Source organism: Zootoca vivipara, chromosome 17 (assembly GCF_963506605.1).
Source record: "Zootoca vivipara chromosome 17, rZooViv1.1, whole genome shotgun sequence".
Lineage (NCBI taxonomy): Eukaryota > Metazoa > Chordata > Lepidosauria > Squamata > Lacertidae > Zootoca > Zootoca vivipara.
In genome coordinates this window covers 11472244-11495173 of record NC_083292.1, presented here as the reverse complement: position 1 = coordinate 11495173, position 22930 = coordinate 11472244, and the positions used below count along the sequence as shown (strand labels likewise).

Sequence of the window (22930 nt, the reverse complement as noted above, 5' to 3'; positions counted from 1 at the left end):
CGAGCACATCTTAATTGCGTTTCTCAGGGTTTCTGCATATATTATGCCTGCACACATCCTGGGGAGCTGGGTTTAGCTACGGTATGCGTTCCCAGCACTGCTTGAAATACTGTCTGACGGACAGTAGAGCCAGACCACAATCTGGTGATGTAGTCCCTCCTCTAGAGTAGGCTGGAGCCTCTCTCTGTTTGGCTGTGGAGTCAGCTAGCCACAGAGTGGGGAGGAACAGCACTTGGGGGGGATAGAAATGGAGCAGTTTCTGAGGGAGAGGGGTAGACAAGGCTGGATTTAAGAAGAGAGGTTTGGTTTGGTTTTGAAAAAGAGCAAAGGTTCAGGTTAAGAAATAGGGTTTGGTTGAAGTTGGGAGTTAGGGAATGAGTTCAGGAGAACTGCTTCTGAGGGACGTTAAGCATTCACACTGAGGAGGGCTACCCATAGCGAGAGGATGGAGCCTCACAGCTTGGGTAGGGAGACCGGGTTGAGGGTCTGGGGAAGGTATACAGCCCTGGGAGGGCTGAGTCTGAGTCGGGAGAGGTAGATCCTTTGGGAATACAGGCTACTTGGGTCTCAGTAGAGCCAGGAAAGGAGAGTTCTTCTAGGTCAGGCATCCCCAAACTTCGGCCCTCCAGATGTTTTGGACTACAATTCCCATCATCCCTGACCACTGGTCCTGTTAGCTAGGGATCATGGGAGTTGTAGGCCAAAACATCTGGAGGGCCGCAGTTTGGGGATGCCTGTTCTAGGTACTGAAGACTCCCAAACCAGTAACAAGGGGTGAGAGGATCCCCTGGGTCTGTTACACCATTTAGAAGACCTCATGAACCAAAGGATTAAGCTGTGAAGGAATCTGTATGGTGCTGAAAGTTTTTAACTGTAATATATAAGTGACAGAAACTGAGTTGAGCATTTGACCATCTCTTCTAGAAACCTGAACAATGACCATCTGAAATGTAACACCTGATTTTTAGTAACTGAAGAAGAGTTGTGTCTATAGAATTGTGTTCAAGCCAGAGACGTGGTTAAAGAAAATAAGTTAGCTTCAGCCTGAAAGAACGCATTATGCGGCTTAGGACCCTCGTACCTACGGGACCGCCTCTCCCGGTATGACCCACAGAGGACATTAAGGTCCACAAATAATAACATACAGGTACTGGAGATCCCGAGTCACAAGGTGGTTAGGCTGGCCTCGACCAGGACCAGGGCCTTCTCAGTACTGGCCCCGACCTGGTAGAATGCTCTGTCCCAGGAGACTAGGGCCCTGCGGGATTTGTCATCTTTTTGTAGGGCCTGCAAGACAGAGCTGTTCCGTTTGGCCTTTGGACTGACGCAGACTGACCCCACGGTTACCCTCCCCTAAGGTTTTATCTCATAATGGTTTTATCTTATTTGTAGGTTTTTAATTTTAAAATTGAATTTTAACATTATATTAATCTGCATTTTAACTGAATTGTTTCTTTTATACTTGTGTTGATATTATTTGTTGTTAGCTGCCCTGAGGATCTGATTGGGAAGGGCGGGGTATAAATAATATTATTATTATTATTATTATTTCCTGACCTGCTTTGTTTCATAAGCCTCTTTTTGTTTAATGAAACGTTTCTTGTTTATTTGATCAGCTCCCACCTGAGACTCTAAATCATTAAGTTTTCCCTCACACAAGTCCCCCACCAGATAATCTGTGGTAAATTGTAGAAATTCATATAATTGGTGTACTGTGAGGTGGGTGCACTATATTTAATTGGGGGCAGTTAGCAGGAGAGGATCCGCCACATTATTAATTGGTGGTATTAAGTGGTGGGTCTGCTACAGCAGGTTTGGAACGATCTTAATTGTGTAGCATTACTGACTTGCGGAAAATAACAGGATGCTTTGATGGGGTTGGTATTATTTGTGATATTTGTCTCAGAGGAGGGGCATGAGACATTTTAAAGGCCTTAAATTTTTATTTTTATTTTGATTATATAAAGGTCGCTTATTAACGGTGAGCCTGGTACACAATTGATCAAACTTACGTTAATCCGTTTCCATGCTATGTCCTTGACTGCAGTGAGTCAGAAAGCTTATTCCTTTCTGCTACTTGGTTGAGCTAGCCCAGTGAGGGGGAAATGTCCGTTTTCCTCATTGGAAAGCATTCTACCAGGATCTAACACCACCACCCCAAACTTTTCTCCCACTTTGCAGGTGCCCTCGTGACAAATTTTTTGACTTCGGATCTGGACAGTTACTCTTACTTGAAGAAAGTGGCCTTAGAAGGACACCTTTACAATGGATTTAATTTAATAGCAGCAGACTTGAAGTAAGTATATAAAAACTTCCCAGCTAAGGCAGCAAAGGGGGAGGAAAAAACAAGGGCCAATGGGGTGCGTATAATGGATAGCACTAAATGTTTATACCGTGGGTATATGTCGGAGCAAAGCCTATTCTGTTTCCCCCCCCCCTTTTTTTTTAATGAAGAAATTGTGTTGTTGTTTTATTAAGGAACGAATTTAGGGTTGTAGCATTCTTGAGTTGTACTCAGAGCAGCCCCATTGAAACTGGTGGACATGGCAATCTTAATTTCAATGGGTTTACTCTGGGCAATGAGTGTACATTTTACCTTTATTCAGTAGGCTAGTTTCTACACGCCCTCACAAACCCCATTCTGTCCTTCACCCAGGCAAGCCAGAGGCATTATCAGGACATAGTCCAGCCAGGCAAAAACATTATGGGGTTAGAAACAGAGCCAGTGGGAGGTGTGGCCTGGGGACCATGTCAGGAGGCCTGGAGGGCCACATTTGGCTTGAGGTTCCCTACCCATGCTACACTGCGGTTGTGGAGAAGGGAGACAGGATTGCCAGGCAAGCTGCATACATAACTAAAAGGATAAGGAAGGAAGCGCAGTGCCATCTCACAGTTATTACAAACTAATGGTTGCAATCTGCTCGCTTTGTTCACCTGGTCAGGCATCTGGGGAGAACTTGAATGGGGAAGGAGCGAGAGGCAGAAACAGATGTGGTGATAATGATGAAGTCAAGGATGTCGTTCCCTGGAAATGTAAAACGGCACATCCCAGGTGTCAAGTGGGAACTGTCAATAATCCGAGTGGATCTGAAGTCAAGCACACTTCAAGTATCATTGCATATGATTCTGCAGATCTTCGCGGGGCTTTCTGAATTAGTCACATAATGAATCTGGGATGCGGTCCTGGGAGAAAGCAGAGACAGAGTGCTAGTGAACTGTGCAGTCCCTGGCAGAGCTCTAATTAACCCAAGAGGGTGACCTCAACCTGGGATTTGAAGTAGCCTTTCTAGAAGGAGGCATAAAGCGCACCCCCACCCCCCACCCCGGATCAGTGAAATCATAGCAATGAGGGGAAATTCTTTGGGTGTACAGCGGTAATTCTAGTTGCGGACTTAATCCATTTCGAGGTGCCGCTCGCACCCCGAAAAGTCCGCAACTAGAGCCCGTCTTCTGCGCATGCGCGAAGCACGCAGATTGCTTCTGTGCATGCGTGGGCGGCGAACCCGGAAATAAACACTTCCGGGTTTGCCGCGTTCGTAAGCTGAAAGTCCGTAACAAGAGCGGAACGTAACATGAGGTATGACTGTATATTATGAACAGTGCAGCTGCTTAACTATTTGGATCCAGCAAACTAAGCACATGTTTAAGCCTCTTATCAATATACCTTGCTTGTTCTACACGCTTTTATGGCACACTTGACCACACAGATTTGTGATGGGACTGTGATATCCACCAGGCGTTTGTGTATCCCTGAAAGGGATGTAAGAATCCCCCGCTAGAGCGCAACAATCTTGGGTCAGCAGAGGCTGGATGCTGTGGTGGCGCCATGCACTGTGCAGGTGGGGTTGCATTAGGTGGCCCCTAAGATTCATTCTAACTCTAAATTGTATTATTAATTTAAAAATTCCTTCCAGTAGCACCTTAGAGACCAACTAAGTTTGCCATTGGTATGAGCTTTCGTGTGCATGCACACTTCTTCAGATACCTGAGGTATCTGAAGAAGCGTGCATGCACACGACAGCTCACACCAATGACAAACTTAGTTGGTCTCTAAGGTGCTACTGGAAGGAATATTTAGTTAATTGGTCTCTAAGGTGCTACTGGAAGGAATTGGTATAATTAATGTCATTCCCCGCTCACTGGGTTAACCTGCCGCTGAACCAAATGGAGGGTGTTGCTAAGACTTCGTTGCCGCAAACTTCAAATTTATGTGAATTATGTTTTCATTTTGCTTGCCAACCCTGCCCCACAGTGCAGGCCAACATAAATCATATCATTTTGTTTTCCTGTGGTGGAATACAGAAACAAGAGTGGATGCTGAAGTGTGTGCTGCTTGACAATCCTTTTGGCCCTTTGCCAATTATTTCTGGGGCTCTGCCACCCTTAGTTCAGCTCTGTTTTCAGCATTCCTTTTGCCTACTGGGGCTGTCTTCGGCCCAACCGAGTTGCCTTTCAAATTACTTTCATTACTTTCAAATGCAGTTGCGTTACTTTCAAATGCAGTAACTGGCTTTATTAAATTTATTATTATTTATTCATTCATGCCAGTTGTATTGAAGGACCAACCTAGCAGTTCGAAAGCACATCAAAGTGCAAGTAGATAAATAGGAAGGTAACCAGCGTTTCCATGCGCTGCTCTGGTTCGCCAGAAGCGGCTTTGTCATGCTGACCACATGACCCTTAAGCTGTACGCCGGCTCCCTCGGCCAATAACGCGAGATGAGCGCCACAACCCCAGAGTCCGTCAAGGCTGGACCTAATGGTCTGGGGTCCCTTTACCTTTACCTTTATTGAAGGATAGGTAGGCCTCTGCGGTATTTTGTATTGCTTCTTAAACAAGATGCCAAAGATGTTGAACTCCTCAGGAACCAAGGCATTATCTGTTAACGGTATAGTTAGGAGTCTGCAGTATATCTGGGATGAGGAACCTCAAGTCCAAGGCCCAAATGCAGCCCTCCAGGCCTTTCTGTCGGACCTTCAAGACATTTCCCAGGCCCCTGCTTTTCACCCTCCTTGAGTGCTTTTGCATGGCAGGAGTGCATTCTTGAACTGTGATCATGCCTCTTGCTTGCATGGATGGGTGACTGAGTGATGGGTGTATAACTTTGACTGTACAAAGTTAAAGGTCCCGCTTGTTGCTCTGCTTTCTTTTCACTCTGGCCCTGCTCGCCACTGGCACGCTCCCCCATCCCCAAAAGTTGCTCCCCTGTTGTGCATTTGCCAGTTCGTTCTTATGTGTGTACAGTGCATAGCTGACTACTTCAAATACACTATATGTATTTTGACAAGAAGAGGAAGCTTCCCCTGGGCAGTAATTACTTTCTATATCCATTTCTTGACAGCTCAATAGAGTGTATCAAAGATGGATGGCTGCTAGCCAAAGAGGGGGTTATGCCAAAAAAACCATGTCCTCCTCCTGCTCTCCCTCCCCCAAATAGCCCTCTGGTTTCTCAGAAGTAGTTATAAGAGTTCTTCCCCTCAAATAGGTAGCCTTCAGACTGTCTTTTGCAGTAGGATTTCAGGTGCATACCAGAACTTCAGGCTTGTGCAATTTCAGTGGATTAAAAGGCTCTGTCACCCTGGTGCGGCAAACCCACTTTTTTGTTTCTTAAATGCATGCTTTGCGGTTAGGAGAATCCTCTGAAAAGTGTTGGATGAATGAACGATGAACGGTACAAGGAAATCAGGATGAAATCAAGATCTGAGCTCACGACCATTTAACCTCCCTGCAAACAAATTGGAACAGATTCCGTAAAGACCAGGCATAGTCTAACCTCTGTGTAAGTTTTGTGCAAGCAAGTCAATGCACAAGTCACTTGGGTGAGCCTATGTTTGAATAAAACATGATTTGTGTTCCAGTGTGTTGTAAATGCACACTGCAGCTATTAGTAATCAATAGGTTGGTGTTTGAGCATCACCTGTATGTAGTAGAGCTGTGACTATACAAAGATTACTTGCGAAACTGAGTTGTGACCTGCCGTGGGATAGCTGACCAGTTAATACCAGGCTTATAAATGGAAGAATTTTTTTTTTCCTACGGAGAACTTAAAAATGTTGGGGGTCTTGGCAGACCACTTAATAACATTTTTGTTTGTTTATTCTACAAATCAAAATACATACATAACTCATATTTGAATAACCGTCGAGGTGCCTTATAATGCAATGAAAGAAGGCAAAAAAACCCATGATCTTATTCTTTTTTTTTAGCATCAACATCAATACCATCACTGTATTATGAAAATCATGGGCAGCCAGGCTGCTGAGAGGGGCTCCTTTTTAAACATTTAATGGGAAATTAGTAGGCTGCACCAGTGTGTGAAAAATCACAGGCCCTTGTTCAAAATGGTTTTGATTTCTGTCATCAGGAAAAAAATAAATTGAGTGCAAGACCAAGTGCAGATATTTCTGACTGCTCCACAACCTTACTGTAGATAATGGAGCTTTTGCACCATTGCAGCTTGAGAACCTTTGGCTTAGAGCAGGGGTTAACAACATGGCACCAGACATTCTTGGACTGCAACTCCCATCATCCTTGGCTGTTAGCCATGATGGCTGGAGTTGGTGGCAGCTGTAGTTCAGCAGCATTCAGATGGCAGCACATTGGCTAACCCTGGCTTGAAGTGTAGCTTAATTCAGGTAATTCAGGAGAAATGTAAGGTACTACACTTGGGCAGAAAAAAATGAAAGGCACAAATACAGGATGGGTGACACCTGGCTTGAGAGCAGTACATGTGAAAAGGATCTAGGAGTCTTGGTAGACCACAAACTTGACATGAGTCAGCAGTGTGATGCAGCAGCTAAAAAAGCCAATGCAATTCTGGGCTGCATCAATAGGAGTATAGCATCTAGATCAAGGGAAGTAATAGTACCACTGTATTCTGCTCTGGTCAGACCTCACCTGGAGTACTGTGTCCAGTTCTGGGCACCACAGTTCAAGAAGGATACTGACAAACTGGAACGTGTCCAGAGGAGGGCAACCAAAATGGTCAAAGGCCTGGAAACGATGCCTTATGAGGAACGGCTTAGGGAGCTGGGTATGTTTAGCCTGGAGAAGAGAAGGTTAAGGGGTGATATGATAGCCATGTTCAAATATATGAAAGGATGTCATATGGAGGAGGGAGAAAGATTGTTTTCTGCTGCTCCAGAGAAGCGGACACGGAGCAATGGATTCAAACTACAAGAAAGAAGATTCCACCTAAACATTAGGAAGAACTTCCTGACAGTAAGAGCTGTTCAGCAGTGGAATTTGCTACCAAGGAGTGTGGTGGAGTCTCCTTCTTTGGAGGTCTTTAAGCAGAGGCTTGACAGGCATATGTCAAGAATGCTTTGATGGTGTTTCCTGCTCGGCAGGGGGTTGGACTGGATGGCCCTTGTGGTCTCTTCCAACTCTATGATTCTATGATAGGTGTGTTTTCTTTTCTTTAGAAGAAGGACGGTCTCTGGTTCTGCCACTTGAAAAGAGCAGTCACCCATTCTTTTGGACGGAGGGGGGAATGTCTCTTCTCCCTCGTCTTCCCAGTAGTAGCTCAATATTCAGAAGGCACTTGGCTTTGTTTGTTTGACTAGCACTGCATCTCCCCCCCCCCCTTGGTTCTGGAGTGTCAATCTCTTCCATATGGCAACCCTACTCTGTTGTCTACACCTGCGGCTTGTGATGGAGCCATGCTAATCATGAGCATGGGTTTGAGAGAATGCTTTTTATAAATGTCGTAGCTTGAAGGTCAAAACAATCCATAGTAGAATCTTCCTCTCCACTTCAAGTAAAGTGGACCATTAGAATTCAGCTGCAGACTGCCGCAAGTCGTGGTAGGTCAGGCAGAAGCTTTCATTTAAAACATTTCCTAGTGTCTCCTGCTTAGACCGATGATCTTCAAATCCCAGTGGAATCATAACTACTGGAGGGCATCTTTGTGATTTGCTAATTTGCCCTTGGTCTCTTTGTAATGAAGATGAAAGCTCTCCTGGAACCAGGGGCTAGGGAGGACATGCAGGGAGGGCAGACATGGTTCAGAAATGAGGGCAGCCTTCTCTCCCTACAAGTTCAGGTGGTTTACCTCTCTCTGCTGCAATCATTCAGAGCCAGCCCTGACCAGATCTTTGTGGTCTTGGTACGATTAGCCCCTGCTCGTCCCTTCTCAATGACAAAGCCACAAATACCTGCTCTGTGCACAATCTGTTGGACAAGGCTGGGTAATAAATAGTCTTGTTTCTCCTTCCTTCCTTCCTTCCTTCCTTCCTTCCTTCCTTCCTTCCTTCCTTCCTTCCTTCCTTCCTTCCTTCCTTCCTTCCTTCGTCCCTCTTTCTTTCTTTCTTTCTTCTTCTTTCTTTCTTTCTTTTCTTTGGATTATTTTTTTAAAAAACAACAGCTTGCCTTTATATAATTAAAGAATATTAGAGGTGGCTTATAAAGGAATGGCAAAACAGAACAGCCTTTTTAAAGAGCCTCTAAAAATACAGTACAGCTTCTAAAAATTCTCTTTCACTGCCCTGCCTTTCCCGACGTCAGTGAGTACCTGAAGCTTTCATTTGCGGAGTCAAAACCATTGCTCCATCTACCCACCATGCTGTCTATTCTAACTGGCAACAGTTCTCTTGAGCAGAAGCCTTTCTTCCACCCTGGCACATCTTCCTTCAAACTGGAAGATGATGGGGATTAACCCTGGGGAAGTCTTCATTCAAAACATGTGCTCTCCTGCCGAGCCACATCTGTGTTCTCCCATAAATAGGAAATTTCTGCCCACTTTCAAATGCTTGTGTTCTTTTCTTTCTTGCTTTTAATTTGCTCCTGTTTTGAAGTCCATTCTGCACTTTCTCTCCCCCCACACTGTAGCAAGTGATAAGTAGAGTTCTCATTACACGGAGGCACATGGTTAGATCTCGCTTTCCTGGTTTCTTTAGTTTACCTTTTTCCATTCTGCAGTGTGCCAACTCCAATTTGGTTTGGCTAGCCCAAGATGGGCACTGTCCTCACAGATTTTCCTTTGCTTGACTTATATGCCCACTGTTTCTCTCCTCTGTGAAGAGGGAAAGACAGCATAAACACAACATAAAGGGACTGTTCCCATTAGCTTGTGACCATTTGACAAAAGAGGATTGAAATATATGAGCAGCCATTGCCCTTGTTTTTTTTTGGGGGGGGGGGTTATGAAGGCTGTAAAACAATCCAGGCAATGTGGTTGGCTTATATGCCAAATATTCATTGTGGCCAACATTGGATACAATAATCTCTGAATTGCAAAAGCCTTCAGTGGTGTCTTGTGGATATTTCGCCCTTAGGCTTTGATACTAGTGGCTACGTTGCCCGCAAGGCACTCAGAATTTCCTTTGGTAATAGGATTGATCTTGAAACGTAATTCCAAACAGTTTACTCTGAAGCTATAAATTTCCGTGGCTGGCTCATGTCGCTGTTTGTCTGCGGCGAAGTTAACACCACTTGTTTTCAGAGGCTCTCTGCGTGTTAATATTGGGCTGGATCCAGAGGTGCCCGTGAGCAGCAGAAGGGCCTCTTCTGTGGGCAGAAGGGCCTTTTCTGACATAGCGCAAGATTCTTGCACAAGAAAGAGAGGACTGGGAAACCAGAGGTTGGATTCTGTTTGTGCAAGGCATCGCAGAACCCCCTGTGCATTACACAACTTGCCGCCAACACTACCCCTTGCAGAAAGTGGAACAGTAGCTGCTCACCAGAACCTCTCCATCTAAGGGCATCTCTGGATCCAAGCAGAGTAGATTCTTCTAAAAAGACAGGATTAAAAGAAAAGAAAGGAAAGGAAAGCTCTCTTAAATAAATAAATAAAATACCTTGTCTTTCATGCTAGCTCCTGCTTTTAAAATAAAATGAATAAAAGCACGTATATCCTTCCTTTCTGTCATGCAAGATATCTAAGGCAGCTAAAAACATTTTATAATAGCTGCTGCAGGAATATAGGGCTGGGTCCAACTGTTTTACTCAGAGCAGACCCAGCTGAAATCAATGGAGCCAAGTTTATCGTGTTTTTAATATTCTGTTGGGAGCCGCCCAGAGTGCCTAGGGAAACCCAGCCAGATGGGCAGGGTATAAATAATAATAATTATTATTATTTTATTTTATTTTATTTTTATTATTATCAGTCTCCAGTGATTTCAATGGGTCTTTTCTGAGTGGAACTAACTTTGAATGCTCTCCAAGGGTGGCAGCTCCTATTCCTCATGCCTGAGTCCAGCACTTCATCTTATTTTTGAATATCATGCTGCTACAGTATGGGCAACAGCGATGAAAAATCAGAGCAGGTGGCAGTATTTTGGGGGAAAGCTGACCTACCAGCCCAGTTTTAGAGGACGGAATGTGGCCCTTCTTTCCTGAGCTAGTTATAACATTCCCTTCCTGGAATGTGTGAGTGCCAGCATGTGTTTGTGTGTGTGTGTGTGTGTGTGTGTGTGTGTGTGTGTGTGTGTGTGTGTGTTTTCTAGCTGCTGAAACTATTTGCTGTTTAAATCTGTTACGGTTTGAGGTATGTGGAATACGGTTTGGGGAAATGTGGAATGTTGGGGAAATAAGCTACAGATGTCCTGAATTAACAAGGCTATGCTTCAGATGCATCTCCCATTGTCCTGCCCCCAATCCCCTAAACTCCAAGGAATGTTAACTGCTGAAATTCTCAAACCAGAACTTCAAGGCAAGTATTAATGTTGCTTTCACACTCAAGCCTGCCACTAAAGGAAGTCTCTGGTGACTACTTAAATCAGCACAAGATAGTCTTTTGCAGCTTGGCTAATAGATACATGTAAGAGCTGGCTCTGGATTAGCTTCTGGGGTGCCCCCTCACTCACTCAAAGACAGCTTTTTTAATATACTTCTTAAAGGCTTGGCACAAACATCAGTCAGATCATGGTTTACAGAGCCTAACTGGTTTGATGAGTCTAAATTGACAAACACTGGTTTGCGATAGGGGGCAGAAGTCAGATTATAAAATGATGGTTTGAATTTAGGCAACCTGGTTTATATTACATCCGACTCTGCAAATAGCAAACTAGGCTTGATGTTTTCCACATATTTAGCTCTTCTTGTCTGCTTATGTCTTTAGCTGTTTATAGCCTTTCAAGGAGTTGGTCTACATGGTCAAGTTGGGACATTTTCTATAGAGGCTTCCCAGGCAGGTGTGATTTGTGGCTAGAATGTTGTACTGGAACCAGAGTCAGCACTGTCCTGGAGCCAACTATCCAGTGCACTTGTTGCAATGGTATCATCCATCTAGGGAAGCCTGAAAATAGAAGGAGCTAAATCTCCACTTAAGAAAAATTCTGAATTTTGTATAGCGTGCAACTATCCCTGTTTGACCAGGAATAGTCTTTGTTTTCAGGTACCTGAGCTTAATCAGGTACAGTCTTTATTTTTGCATTGTTGGGGGGGGGGGATTCTCGAAAAACATTTTAACATCAGTGAATTACCGGGAACTATAGTAGTTTGGTGTTCTTCAGCTTTGGGTCCCCAGATGTTGTGGGGTTACAACTCCCATCATCCCTGACCATTGGTTAAGCTGGTTTGGGCTGATGGGAGTTGTAGTCCAGCAATATGTGGGAACCAGAGTTGAAGAATCCTGAAGTTGTAGGTGCATTGTGTTTAGTGCCAACACATTTGAATGGACACAGTGACAGATTGCCTACACAGGCAACAGCCTACACATTCACACCCTGCTGCTTAGTTTGAATTGTTGATAACCTATTTTAAGGTAGTTGTGGTTTTCTAGTGTGTTCAGCTGAAAAAAAAAGCAAACACCATAATAGCTTGGAAGGAAGGCAGTTGCAGATTAAGTTAACATAGCATGCAGAAAGCAAAGCAGAGTCTTCAGCAATGAGTAATAACAAGGGCAATTAAGACAGTGGTGAGTATCTGGGGTGTTACATACACGACTCTTGCTTTATTTCTAATTTTGGGGGCGGGGGTGAAATGGAAAGCGCATGACCATTGGTGCTTTAGCACACATTCCACTAAACTGTTGTGCACTACTGCAAATGTGTGAAATATTTGTGGAAGCCCATAGCAGTCTTTGAAACTTGCTTGGTTGCTTGAAAATATGTTCAGTTCTTGACACGATCTTTATTAATGGATTTCTCCTCTCTCCTCTCTCTCTATTTTTTTTTAAAACCCAGCAAAATACATAGTTAAAATCTAGAAGCCTGGAAACTACAAAACTCCTATGCTGGAGGAGTTGTGGAATAGTACATGAGATGAATTTATATTGAGCAGAACATCTGATTGACTTGCCTTGGGAACGAGCCTGATATGTTCGTTCTTTTTGCTGAATTTTGCTTTCTTTCCTTTTTTAAAAAAATAACACTGGCTTTTTAGCCATGCATGACCAGCTTGGGTTTTGTAAGGAATTGCTGGAATGTATGTCTTTGAGAGGGGTGGGGGATAAAGATCTAAGGTGAAACATACCAACATGACTAATGGGCGACGCATCATCCACTTGGGGTTCTTTTGTAGGAGGGGGAGATATTTCAAGTGTAAAGGTGCTCCCTCCATAGAAAATCAAGTGATAAATCAGAGGTTTATATTTTCCATGCAATTACCAGCATGCGCGTTCTTTCCCTCTCCCTCCCTCTCCCTCACACGGCGGCGTTTTTCTCCTCAGGGACGGAGCAATCTTGTCCCACGCTGGGTGCCCGCCTGCCCGCCTCAGTAGGGCGGCACTGTGAAGGAGATGTGTGACGCCGGCTGTCGGCTGCCGGCTGCATTTTCCTCCTGCTCCTCCTCCCGCTCCCTCAGTCCGCCTTTCCTTCCTTCTCCGGGCCCCTTTTCTGCACCGCTTCCTCACGCACTTTCTTCACCACCTGCCTGCCTCCCTCTCCCCTTCATTCCTTCCATGGCGTTCAGGCGGGTTGTTGCGGTGGCTGCGGCCGCCGCTTGCGGGTTTGTGGGAGGCTCTGTCTTCTTCTCTGCGGTGCCTCTCGGGAAGCAGCAGCAGCAGCAGCAGGTGGTGGGTAAAAGCTCCGGCGACGCCCCGGTTCCCCTACCTCCGTCCGCGGCTCCTCCTCTGGGGCTGCTGCTTCTGTCTTCGCCGGCCAACGCAGCCTCCTGCCCCGCCATGACGCCTGGCTGGCTGGAGAAGCCCAACTGCTGCTATTGGGACGACAATTGGGACAGGTAAAGCAAAGCATCTTCAGGTCTCTTTGCGGGTGGGCGAAAATCATTCATTTTTCATTTCCCCCCAAAAAATATAGTCCGGCGCCCCCCCCCCCCAAGCTCTGAGGGACAGTGAACTGGCCCCCTGCTGAAAAAGTTTGCTGATCCCTGTTAGAGCCACTGGGACTTGTGCTTGTGACCTCTCCTCTCCCCTGCAGACCCTGGTGCACCCTCAAAATCAGCTCCAGAGAGTTCACAGACCCCCCCCCCCGGAGAAGATTTAGGGGGTGCACAGAGGCAGTGGAGGAAACAAATGTGACGCTGTGCAAGTAAAACTGCACTGGTTCTGCTTTGGTTACAACCCACAGTGCTTAGTACAGCTGCATTGGACTGTAGCTCTCATCATCTTTGGTTGTTGGTCATACTGACGATCATCCCTGACTATCGGGGGGCTGATGGAGTTGCATCCCAGTCCATCTGGATGGCGCCAGGTTGGAAAATATACTGGTGGAGTATATTAGTCTATTGTAACACAAAGTCAAGAGTGAAGCAAGGACAGCAATACGTCACTTGTTTGCATTAAGTTAAAAATTAGCATGGCTTAACGTTGCGTTCAAACCTGGCGGTTGTTTAATTCATGTTTAATTTGCTGTGTAAAACTGATTTGTGTTTAATAAAGAGAGAGAGAAAGGAAGGCCTGTCCCAGTGTTCCGACTAATAGGGATTGTGATGGTCAAACTTCTGTTGAAAGGGAAATGTTGGAGTTGTCTTTTAATTGATGGTCCTTTACTGCACATCTAGCTGTTCCTTTGAAACTTGAATGACATTCAGATGAATATATTCTTGTGCACTCGATTCAGTTGACAACCATGCTTCGAAACACTTTATGTGATGACAGAAGGTAGCGCCCACCTAATAGCTGGCAGTGGAGAGAGCTCGGAACCACCAGGGGCAGGATCCCGTGGGAGGAATCATCCGAGCATCCAGACAGGTTTCCACAGAAGGAAGCTAGGGTGTTTTGTTTTGTTTTTTGGAGGGGGGCAGTGGTACAGTTGCCAGGTGCTGCCCGTTGAAAGGTGACTTAAGGCAGTGGTTTCTGAATCCTGCAGCTCCTCCGCAGTTAAATAAGATGTCTCTGCAAGATCAGTAAGGCAAGCTTCTCTTCTCAGATGGTGTCCCTTGTTGACAATCTTTTCCTGCGATGCACAGCTGCAAGGCCTGTTTGGGCACATTTATTTCGTCTAAGGGGGTTGGCTGTCGCCTCCTCTGAGCTGAGAGCGCACTCTAGTACATGCTCTGAAATCCTAGGCAATGGGGGGGGGAGGCCCTCTAAAGGCAGGAAGACTGAAAACCATGGGGTTATGATATATAGTCCCATTCTCTATCTTCCATTGTTTGCCAGTCTTGCGCTTGTCTGATAACCTCTTTTTGTTGTTGTTCAAAAGACTTTTTAAAAGGCTGTGTATATGAGGAATAAGCAGCTTTTAAAAGCAGGAAAAGTGTTTAAAGTTTATGGGCAAGCGAAGGGCTCAAGTGTTACTAGTAGCATTAATCTTATTTTAGGAGGAAGTGGCAGAGAGTATAGAGCAGGCATCCCCAAACTGCAGCCCTCCAGATGTTTTGGCCTACAACTCCCATGATCCCTAGCTCAGGACCAGGATGGGGAAGATGGGAATTGTAGTCTAAAACATCTGGAGGGCCGAAGTTTGGGGTTGCCTGGTATAGAGGGTTGTATGCAACAGTAGTCCTACTCAGAGTAGATCCATTGAAAAGAATGGGTAAGGCCCTTTCTCCCCTGTGCCGCAGGGCCTGGTTGAAAATCCAACTCAAGCTTCTATTTGCCCTGGGGGGGGGGGGGTATTGTAGTAGGATTGTGGCAGGCGAGTCCAGCCCTTGCTGTCTGGATTGGGGGAGCCCATGCCTGCTATTTGAAACATACACACACACGTAAATGTGACCCTGCATTTAATTGCAATTTACTTTGTTTTCTTTAGGTTATTTGTTTTAGAGTATTTATGTCCTGCTTTATAGCAACAGGAGACTCTCAAAGTGTCGTGCAAAAGGTTCTCGAACCAAGATCAGATCCTGATCTGGGAGAGGAACAGAAATGACATGGTGCCCATGTAGAATCAAGCTTATTAGGGCAGCGTTTCATGCTCCCGTCCTTGATTCCTTGGTGTGCCTTACCCAGGTAGATGCTCCTGCCAAAATCCCCTGAGGCAAGGGAGTGAAGATGAGCAACTGGATTTCACAGTGGTCCATGATGGAGGCAAGGCTTCCTTTGCTGGCAGTTGCCAGGCAACAGGTTGCACCGAAGTCCTCTGAGACGAGGGAGCTGGGCTGCCTAGCTGGTTCATGCTCAACCTGTGATGGGAGTCATGTTAGTTTGTTCCTGAACAAAATGAGGAGGTAAGGAAGGTCGCTATAGCCAGAGAAAGAGAGAAGAAATATGTTTGCTTTCTTGCAGTACAGACATCAGCCAAGACAAGAGCATGAGTAATTATTGTGCTGAACCTTAGGAACACAGAGGCTTGAACTCTGTAGTGGTATAACTATTATTAAACGCTGGTAAAATGACAACGAGGCAGCCGGCACGTACGTTGAAAATGTGGAGAATTCCATTAATCTTCGTTGCATTTTTTCAGGTGGATTAGAATTTACAGTCTACTCTGTGATGAAGGTTAAGAGTGAATGAAAATAAAATTAGAACACTAATGTGAAGAATGGGCCGTGCCTCAAAGTTTGCTGGCCCACGATACAGGCGCTGTAAATAACTGAGCACAGATATTTTACAATGTGGATTTTCTTCCATTGGGGGGATGGAAGACGCACTCTGTGGGCCGAGCTTTCCTGTGATTGCCAAAGGAAGAGAGACGGCAAAGAGTTGTATACTCAACAGTGAATGCGATTGGCAAACCAAACAACGCCTTGGATATTTCCACATCAGTTCATGATTATTTTGTTAGTGTGGTGGTTAGAGTGTTGGACTAGGACCTTGGAGAGCAGGGTTCAAATCCCCACACAGCTACAAAGCTCACTGGGCTGGTCACTAACCTACCTCACAAGGTTGTTATGGGGATTAAATGACAGAGAACCACATACCTAGAGCTCCTTGGAGGAAAGGTGGGAAATAAATAAATAATCTCCTAATGCACACATTTTTGCATGCAATTTTGCCTAATGTACACATTTTTTTTGCAAGGCCATTCCTCCAAATATATTGCATTTTCATTTGCTTTCACTAGCACATTCATTTTTTTGCTGTTCCCCTTAACGCAAGCAATTTTTGTACATTTTTGAGGGGAGGCCGGAGAGTTGCACCGTACAATTCAGAGCAGTGCAAATTTTAAAGTGGCAGCTTTTTTTGTTTCAGTTCACATACTGTTTTTGGAAACCACAAATTGCATGAACTGAATCGGATCTGCCCCTTGTGCCAAGGCAGCCATTTTACTATTAGCTAAGCTAACAATTGCTTTTCCGGGGCAGCTTGTTAAATAATAGCAATAGGCAGTAAAGCATAAGCCATCTTTTGAAGAATGCCTTGAAAGTAGAAAAGAGGGAGAGTACAAGAGGTCAAGTAAATCCAGTGCTTCTGTTTCTTTCATTTTCCTTTTTTATCTTGTTTTGATCAGGTGTTGGGTGGGTGTGTTTTAAGAACTTTGGCTGCTTTGAAAATGGAGGGCAACACATCTCAGTTTGTGTTATAGCTGCAAAGTATAGGACAGGTTATAAATAGCTGAATAAAGAACAATTTCTGCTTGTTAGACTTTGTGTGCCAGATGCCAATTTATACACCGGCAGCTTAAATTCCCAACGCGTTACATTTAGTTTTAATGAGGTTGTACCCAGCCTGCTTTCCGTTTGCAACAGCCTATTGGTGTGTCTCCCCTGTTCTCGGACAATATGAAATGCTGGGAAATGGTTGCTCATCTGCGATGCAAACACTCCATACTATGATTATATATATGTGTACGTGAGTGCATGCATGTGTGTGTGCTTATCTATATGATTTGCTACAGAATTGTGTGTGTATATTATTTTTTATCTTAAATGGGAAAGAGCAGGGGGAAGAGAATCCTGCATAAAAGGGACAAGACAATTCTGAAAGCTTGGATAGAATTAAAATCTTGACTACAGATGTACTTCATTTGTCGCTGGAGAACTGCTTTTCTCCTCCACCACCATTGTAAATAATAAGTGAATCGCTTGAGTGAAATACTGCCTGATATGATCTCATCCTGACGTCCAGCCTAATAATCCCAGAGCAGTTTGAGGAATTGCCTTTCTGTGCTGGCAGGAAGGGCTGAAGGATGTAGAGAGTGAGCCATCTAATGGCAGCTCTGCAATTCTTCCTTTGCGACTTCATAAAAGAAAAAGGGGGAGGTGGGGGGGAGAGAGATAGAGACATCCTTAAAACTGTTGCCTTGTCCAATTTCCTTCCCAGTCCACTCGAGTTTGATGTGCTACTAGCAGCATCTGCTATCTTATTTCTAAAACTCCGTATCAAGAAAGGAAACTAAATGCCATAAATGCCTACCTTGCTTGGAAGCCAGTTCATATCTTAGCAGCAAGGGTGTGGCTGCTCCCACAACATCTCTGGTAACAGCTGAAGGAAGCAAATCATCCAGACCTTGAGGTAGAGATAGAGTCAACTTTGTTTCTCATTTTCCCAACCTTAAGTTCAGTTGGCCCCATTCCCTCAACGGTTTGTAGGCTTGCTTGCTTGCTTAACTCATGCCTTCTGTATATCCACATATCCACCTTTTGGCATTAGTGCCCTTATGCCAAGTCTACTTTTGGGAGAAAAATTGTTTAGGCCAGCTGCTTTGTAATCTGGTTTAGTCAATTTCACAGTCCCATTGTCTTGGATAAAACTTGGGAGAAAGTTAGGAATATTGAATCCTTCCTTCCTTCCTTCCTTCCTTCCTTCCTCATTCTTCTTCTTCTTTGGCGATCACTCGTAGCCGAGTAAGATTGTCTTCCATAAACACGGTTTTAACAATGAGTCCATAAGTGACTGTGGACTGGAGGCCAATTCTGGATCCACACGTCCTTCCACAGTGGGGACATTGGTTTCCAGGCGGGAGTTGATCATGGTGTGGATTTGCCAAGCGTGCCTTCCTCTTAGCACGTTTCTCCCAAGTGTCTCTCACTGCACATCACCGGCCCAGCAGTGCTAGAAGTCCACCAGGAGGGGAGGCTGTGGAACAAAGGAGACTTGTCCATTTTCTGTCCAGAGGGTTGCTTCTTTAAGGCTCTGAAGTTCTTTGAACTCAAGGGGGTGGAGACTAGAGGAGGTTGTCTCCAGACGCAAGAGGCCCAGTCTGCTCCCAGTCTTCATCAGAGCAGGTTGCTCACTTGGACCCATCAGTGGTCCAGTAGCCATGCCTCCAACCTTGCCCCTTTCCACACGGGTTCTGCATCAGACCAGAACACAACAGTAGAACTTAAGTTGGACAAAACCCAAACTGAGGTAAGCTTTTGTTCATTGGGGACCAACAAGTTGCGTATTTTGTGCTGCGAACTTGTACATACCGGTATGCAAAATTGTAGTGTTGGGTGGTGTGTTGTTGCCATGAAGATTGAGTTTTGCCTTCAACACTTAGGTGTGTGCTGAACTGTGCTGTACCCTGGGGGCTTCATTACATTCTACGCTTTGATTCATATTTTCAGCATCTGTGATATTTTTTTATTAAAAAACAAACGTAATTGGCTTTGTGTACATTTGCCACTTTCCCTGTAGACTAAAAGCAGCAATGGTGTGGATGGAAAATAACTAAGATGAAGTGGGGTGCGGGGAGAGCGGTTTTGCGATGGCTAGATGTGAACTCACTCTTGAAATGTCCTGTGGCTTGTTACTGAAACAAATGTGTATGAAGAAGTAAAAAAAGAGAGGGAAAAACCCAATCTCAAATCGCTGTTGACTCATCAATGCAGACACGAGTGGGGTCAGTACAAGTCCTGACTGCTGTGGTTCGGATGCATATCTGAGCTCGCCAGGTGCTCATCCAAGACAGGGTGGCATTGTTCAGAATTGAATCAAATGTGGGAGGAAGTGCTGGAAAGCTCAGTTGCATTTCCCTTTGTTCAAACCACACACACACAGAGACTTGGATCCAGAAAAGCACAAGTAGAGTTTGCAGGCACATAGCAGGACTTCCTTGCACCCTTGGTTCTGCAGCCCCTTTTGCCTCTGGGGGAAAGAATCAGCAGAAATTGGCGCACTCCCCACACATGAGCAGTGGCTCTCTGAATATCGTCCCTAGGTAACAAGCTTTTGGTTTGGTTTTGAACAACTCAAGGGGTTGTATCCAGTGTTGCGATAAGTAAAAGCAACTTACTAGGTTGCTTGTTCTGCTGGTGAAGTGTTTTGCACCAGTGGGTTGTTGTTGTGCAAGGGAATGCATAAGCAGCATGCTGGTAACTTCGTTGGACAAGAGAATGCACAGTCTGTTGTGCTATGGGTTTCTGCTAGTGCAACTGTTGCATTGCATTCCTCTGTTGCGCAGCATGAAAACTCCTTTTGGATACAGATCTTTCTTTCCTTTTCCCTTTTGTAGCTCCTATTAACCTTGTTAAAAAAAATCCTTTCTTTTCTTTTTCGTAGTTTGTGTGGTGGGGATGTTCCTTTTTATTTTCCCCTTTAAACAGTCTTTTAAATAGTGACTTGATTATTATTAGTTTAAATAAGTCATTGACTGATCCCTGAACTGAGGGTGAGTGGGGGGGGGGGCGATGTCTCACTGTGGGGAGGGTTGCACGGAATTTAAACTTAATCAAATGTATGAGTTGCCATTTTGCAAGGAGAACTCTCCCCCCCCCATTTTTATCTTTTAGCACCACCAAAGGAGATGTAATTTGGTATTACGGAAACAAAGGCGGCCCAGAACCTGTCTTCTTGAATCCCGGTGGGTTATATCAAAAACTGTTGGAATGTTGGTTTATGTTATAGCAGTGGGGTGTGTTTGTGTGTGTTGTGTGTGCTTGCACAGTCTTTGTCCTGAAAAGCTGAATCCCGTGAAAGAGAGCTACTGGAACTTTGTAAGAGGAGTCTCATTCAACAGTGCATTTCTGATTGGAGGTGCATTGACTACATGTAGAGTAAACTGGCTTTATAAATATCTCAAATAGTTTTTTTAAAAATACAGATAAGTAGGGCGCTTAACTAAAACATGGAAGGCTGTAGCCTGAGGGCTTGTTCTAATAATTACTTTGCCTACAGCAGCTTGCAGGGGAATTCAGGAGTCAGGCAGTGCTGAGGCATACTGCTGATGTATATCATTTTGGAAGATCTTATTTCAACAAAATTTAGAACTAGATACTTTCAGTGCTGGAAGGGACCTTGGACGTCTATCTAGTCAAGGGATGGGGAATCTCCAGTCCATGGGCCAATCTTGGCTCAGGACCAGGGGGGGGACCTATTTGGCCTGCAAAAACCCACACCCACCTGTCAGTCAGCAACACCAGCGTTTGGCACTGGCAAAGCTGCAGGGAGCAGGATTGAACCTTCCTCCCATCAGCTGATGAGCTGGAGAGTTTAGTCCTGCTGGGTGCTGATTCGCCCGTGCGTTCCCTGCAGGGAACATGCTGGTGAAGCAGAACCTCACTGCCATGCATCGACCTCTCATAGCTCAGTCGGTTGGAGCATAGTGCTGATAATGCCAAGGTCGTAAGTTCGATTCCCATATGGAACAGCTGCATGTTCCTGCATTGCCAGGGGTTGGAATAAAGGATCCTCATTGTCCCTTCCAACTCTACAATTCCATGATCCATGACTTGGGGCTTTATGTCACGTTGACTGGTGGGATTGACTCTTGTCAGCATGTCAAGGCCGGCCTGCAGGGTGGGAACTGATAAAGATCTGGCCCAGAAGGTTCCCCACCCCTGATCTCATCCATACCCCACCCCATTCAATGCAGAATCTACAGTGCAAGATGCAGAGTCCAGCATCTCTGACAGATGGCCACCCAGCCTTTGTTTAAAGGTCCCCAGAGAATAGTGAACCAACCACCGTTTAAGAATGTGATGGCCAAACTTGGCCCCCCAGCTGTTTTGGGACTACAATTCCCATCATCCCTGACCACTGGTCCTGCTAGCTAGGGATGATGTGACTTGTGGTCCCAAAACAGCTGGAGGGCCAAGTTTGGCATCATTGGTTTAAGACCATCTGTCAAGCAGCTCTCACTATTAGGAAATTTCTCCTCCTGCCCAGCCAGAATCTGCTTCCTTGCCATTTCTACCCCTTGGTTCTAGACCTGCCCTCTGGAGCAACAGAGATCAAGTCTGCTCCATCTTCTAAACGACAAACCAACAAGCTCTTTCCGCATGTTCATATCCCACCATCCCTCACTTGCATTGCACAAAGCTGTTTTTTAAAAATATATATATGCTACTTAACTAAATGCCTGCTGGAATTGGGGGGCCTCTAGTAGGTGCAGACCTCAACAGGAGGAGAGTTCTACAAATTTGGGCTCACAGTACTGAATGCACAGCTCCTGCTAGATACAAGCTGATCATCCGTGCCATGAAGGACCTCTTACGAGAGACTCTCCCCAAGACCTCAGTGATCAGGCAGGGATATAAAAGTATAAGCAGAGCATTAGAAAGTTTGTAGGCAAATAAAATGGGGACACTGGCCTCATCTGCATAGGGTTGCCAGACTCAATAGAGGACAGGACTTCTGTGCCTTTAATTGCCCTGCTCTCTTTTGAGTCTGGAAACCTTAAAGAGAAACCAGCAGACCCTTTGTTTAATTTCCAAGCAAAGGGTCTGCTGGTTTCTGTTTAAGGTTTCCAGACTCAGAAGAGAGCAGGGCAATTAAAGGCACAGAAGTACTGTCCTCTATTGAGTCTGGCAACCCTACATCTGCATGCAGTGCAAAGGCAAAAACAATCCTGGCATAATAAGCCAGGATATGCATGAGTTGTATTCAGGGGCACGCAGCTGATTTGCAGCCACTTTGCTCAGCGGTTAACCATAGTTAACTGCGTGCAAGTCCAGAAACTATGGTTAATGGCTTCGGAACAAGCCAGAGTGTGAAGCCACCTTCAAAGCATAGCTTTGTATCCTGGTTTCTTTTGAAGCTTGACATTTATTATTTCATTACATTTATACACCACTTGAGAATAAAACAATAATCACAGGAAGGAAGGAAGGAAGGAAGGAAGGAAGGAAGGAAGGAAGGAAGGAAGGAAGGAAGGAAGGAAGGAAGGAAGGAAGGAAGGAAGGAAGGGGCTGCAAAGGAACCTGGCATCTCTATACCTGGCATCACAAAGGAACCTGGCATCACTCATATCCGGGCTTATTAAGGTAGTAATTTTGACTTAGAACTACATTCATGGCCACTGTATGACTTTCTTGGTAGAGGAAGAGCCACCTTAATTTTTGGAGCTGTTGTCCTTTTGTTCTTCCAATCTTGTACAGTGGTTCCAACCCTACCCCCTCCTAGCCAGGCTGTTGCATGAATTTTCAGAATGGAAGCAACCTAGTCGTTGACTTGAAAGGCTGCACATAGCTCAGTGGCAGAGCACGTGCTTTTCACGTGGAAGGTCCCAGGTTCAGTCCCTGCATCAGCCTGAGACCTCAACAAGGGTCCCTAGCAGTGTGAGAAGGAGGCGCCGTGGTCTGTCTCAGTACACGGCGGCTACGTAAGTCCACAAGTTAAAAATAAACCCAGGGAGAGCAAGGGGATTCAAGCCCTGGCTCTTCCCTTTAATTAAAAGGGGGGGGTGTTGAGAATTCTCAGCGCATCTGACTTTGTTTTTGCAGGCCTTAATGCCACATTAAGAGATCAGGGATCACTTATTCACACCGTGCCACAAAGCTGTAA

The 22930-nt window shown here is 45.2% G+C and overlaps 1 protein-coding gene across 5 annotated transcripts in view; it reads left to right on the top strand.

Moving 5' to 3' along the window:
* TANGO2 (transport and golgi organization 2 homolog) overlaps positions 1–22930 on the top strand; it is a 95716-nt gene that overhangs the window by 58926 nt on the left and 13860 nt on the right. For all 5 annotated transcript variants that reach the window (XM_035097845.2, XM_035097846.2, XM_035097847.2 and 2 more), the window contains 2 exons: positions 2182–2296; positions 19939–20009. In XM_035097845.2, the coding sequence (XP_034953736.2) occupies positions 2182–2296; positions 19939–20009 (186 nt within the window). The remainder of the gene's footprint in view (positions 1–2181; positions 2297–19938; positions 20010–22930) is intronic.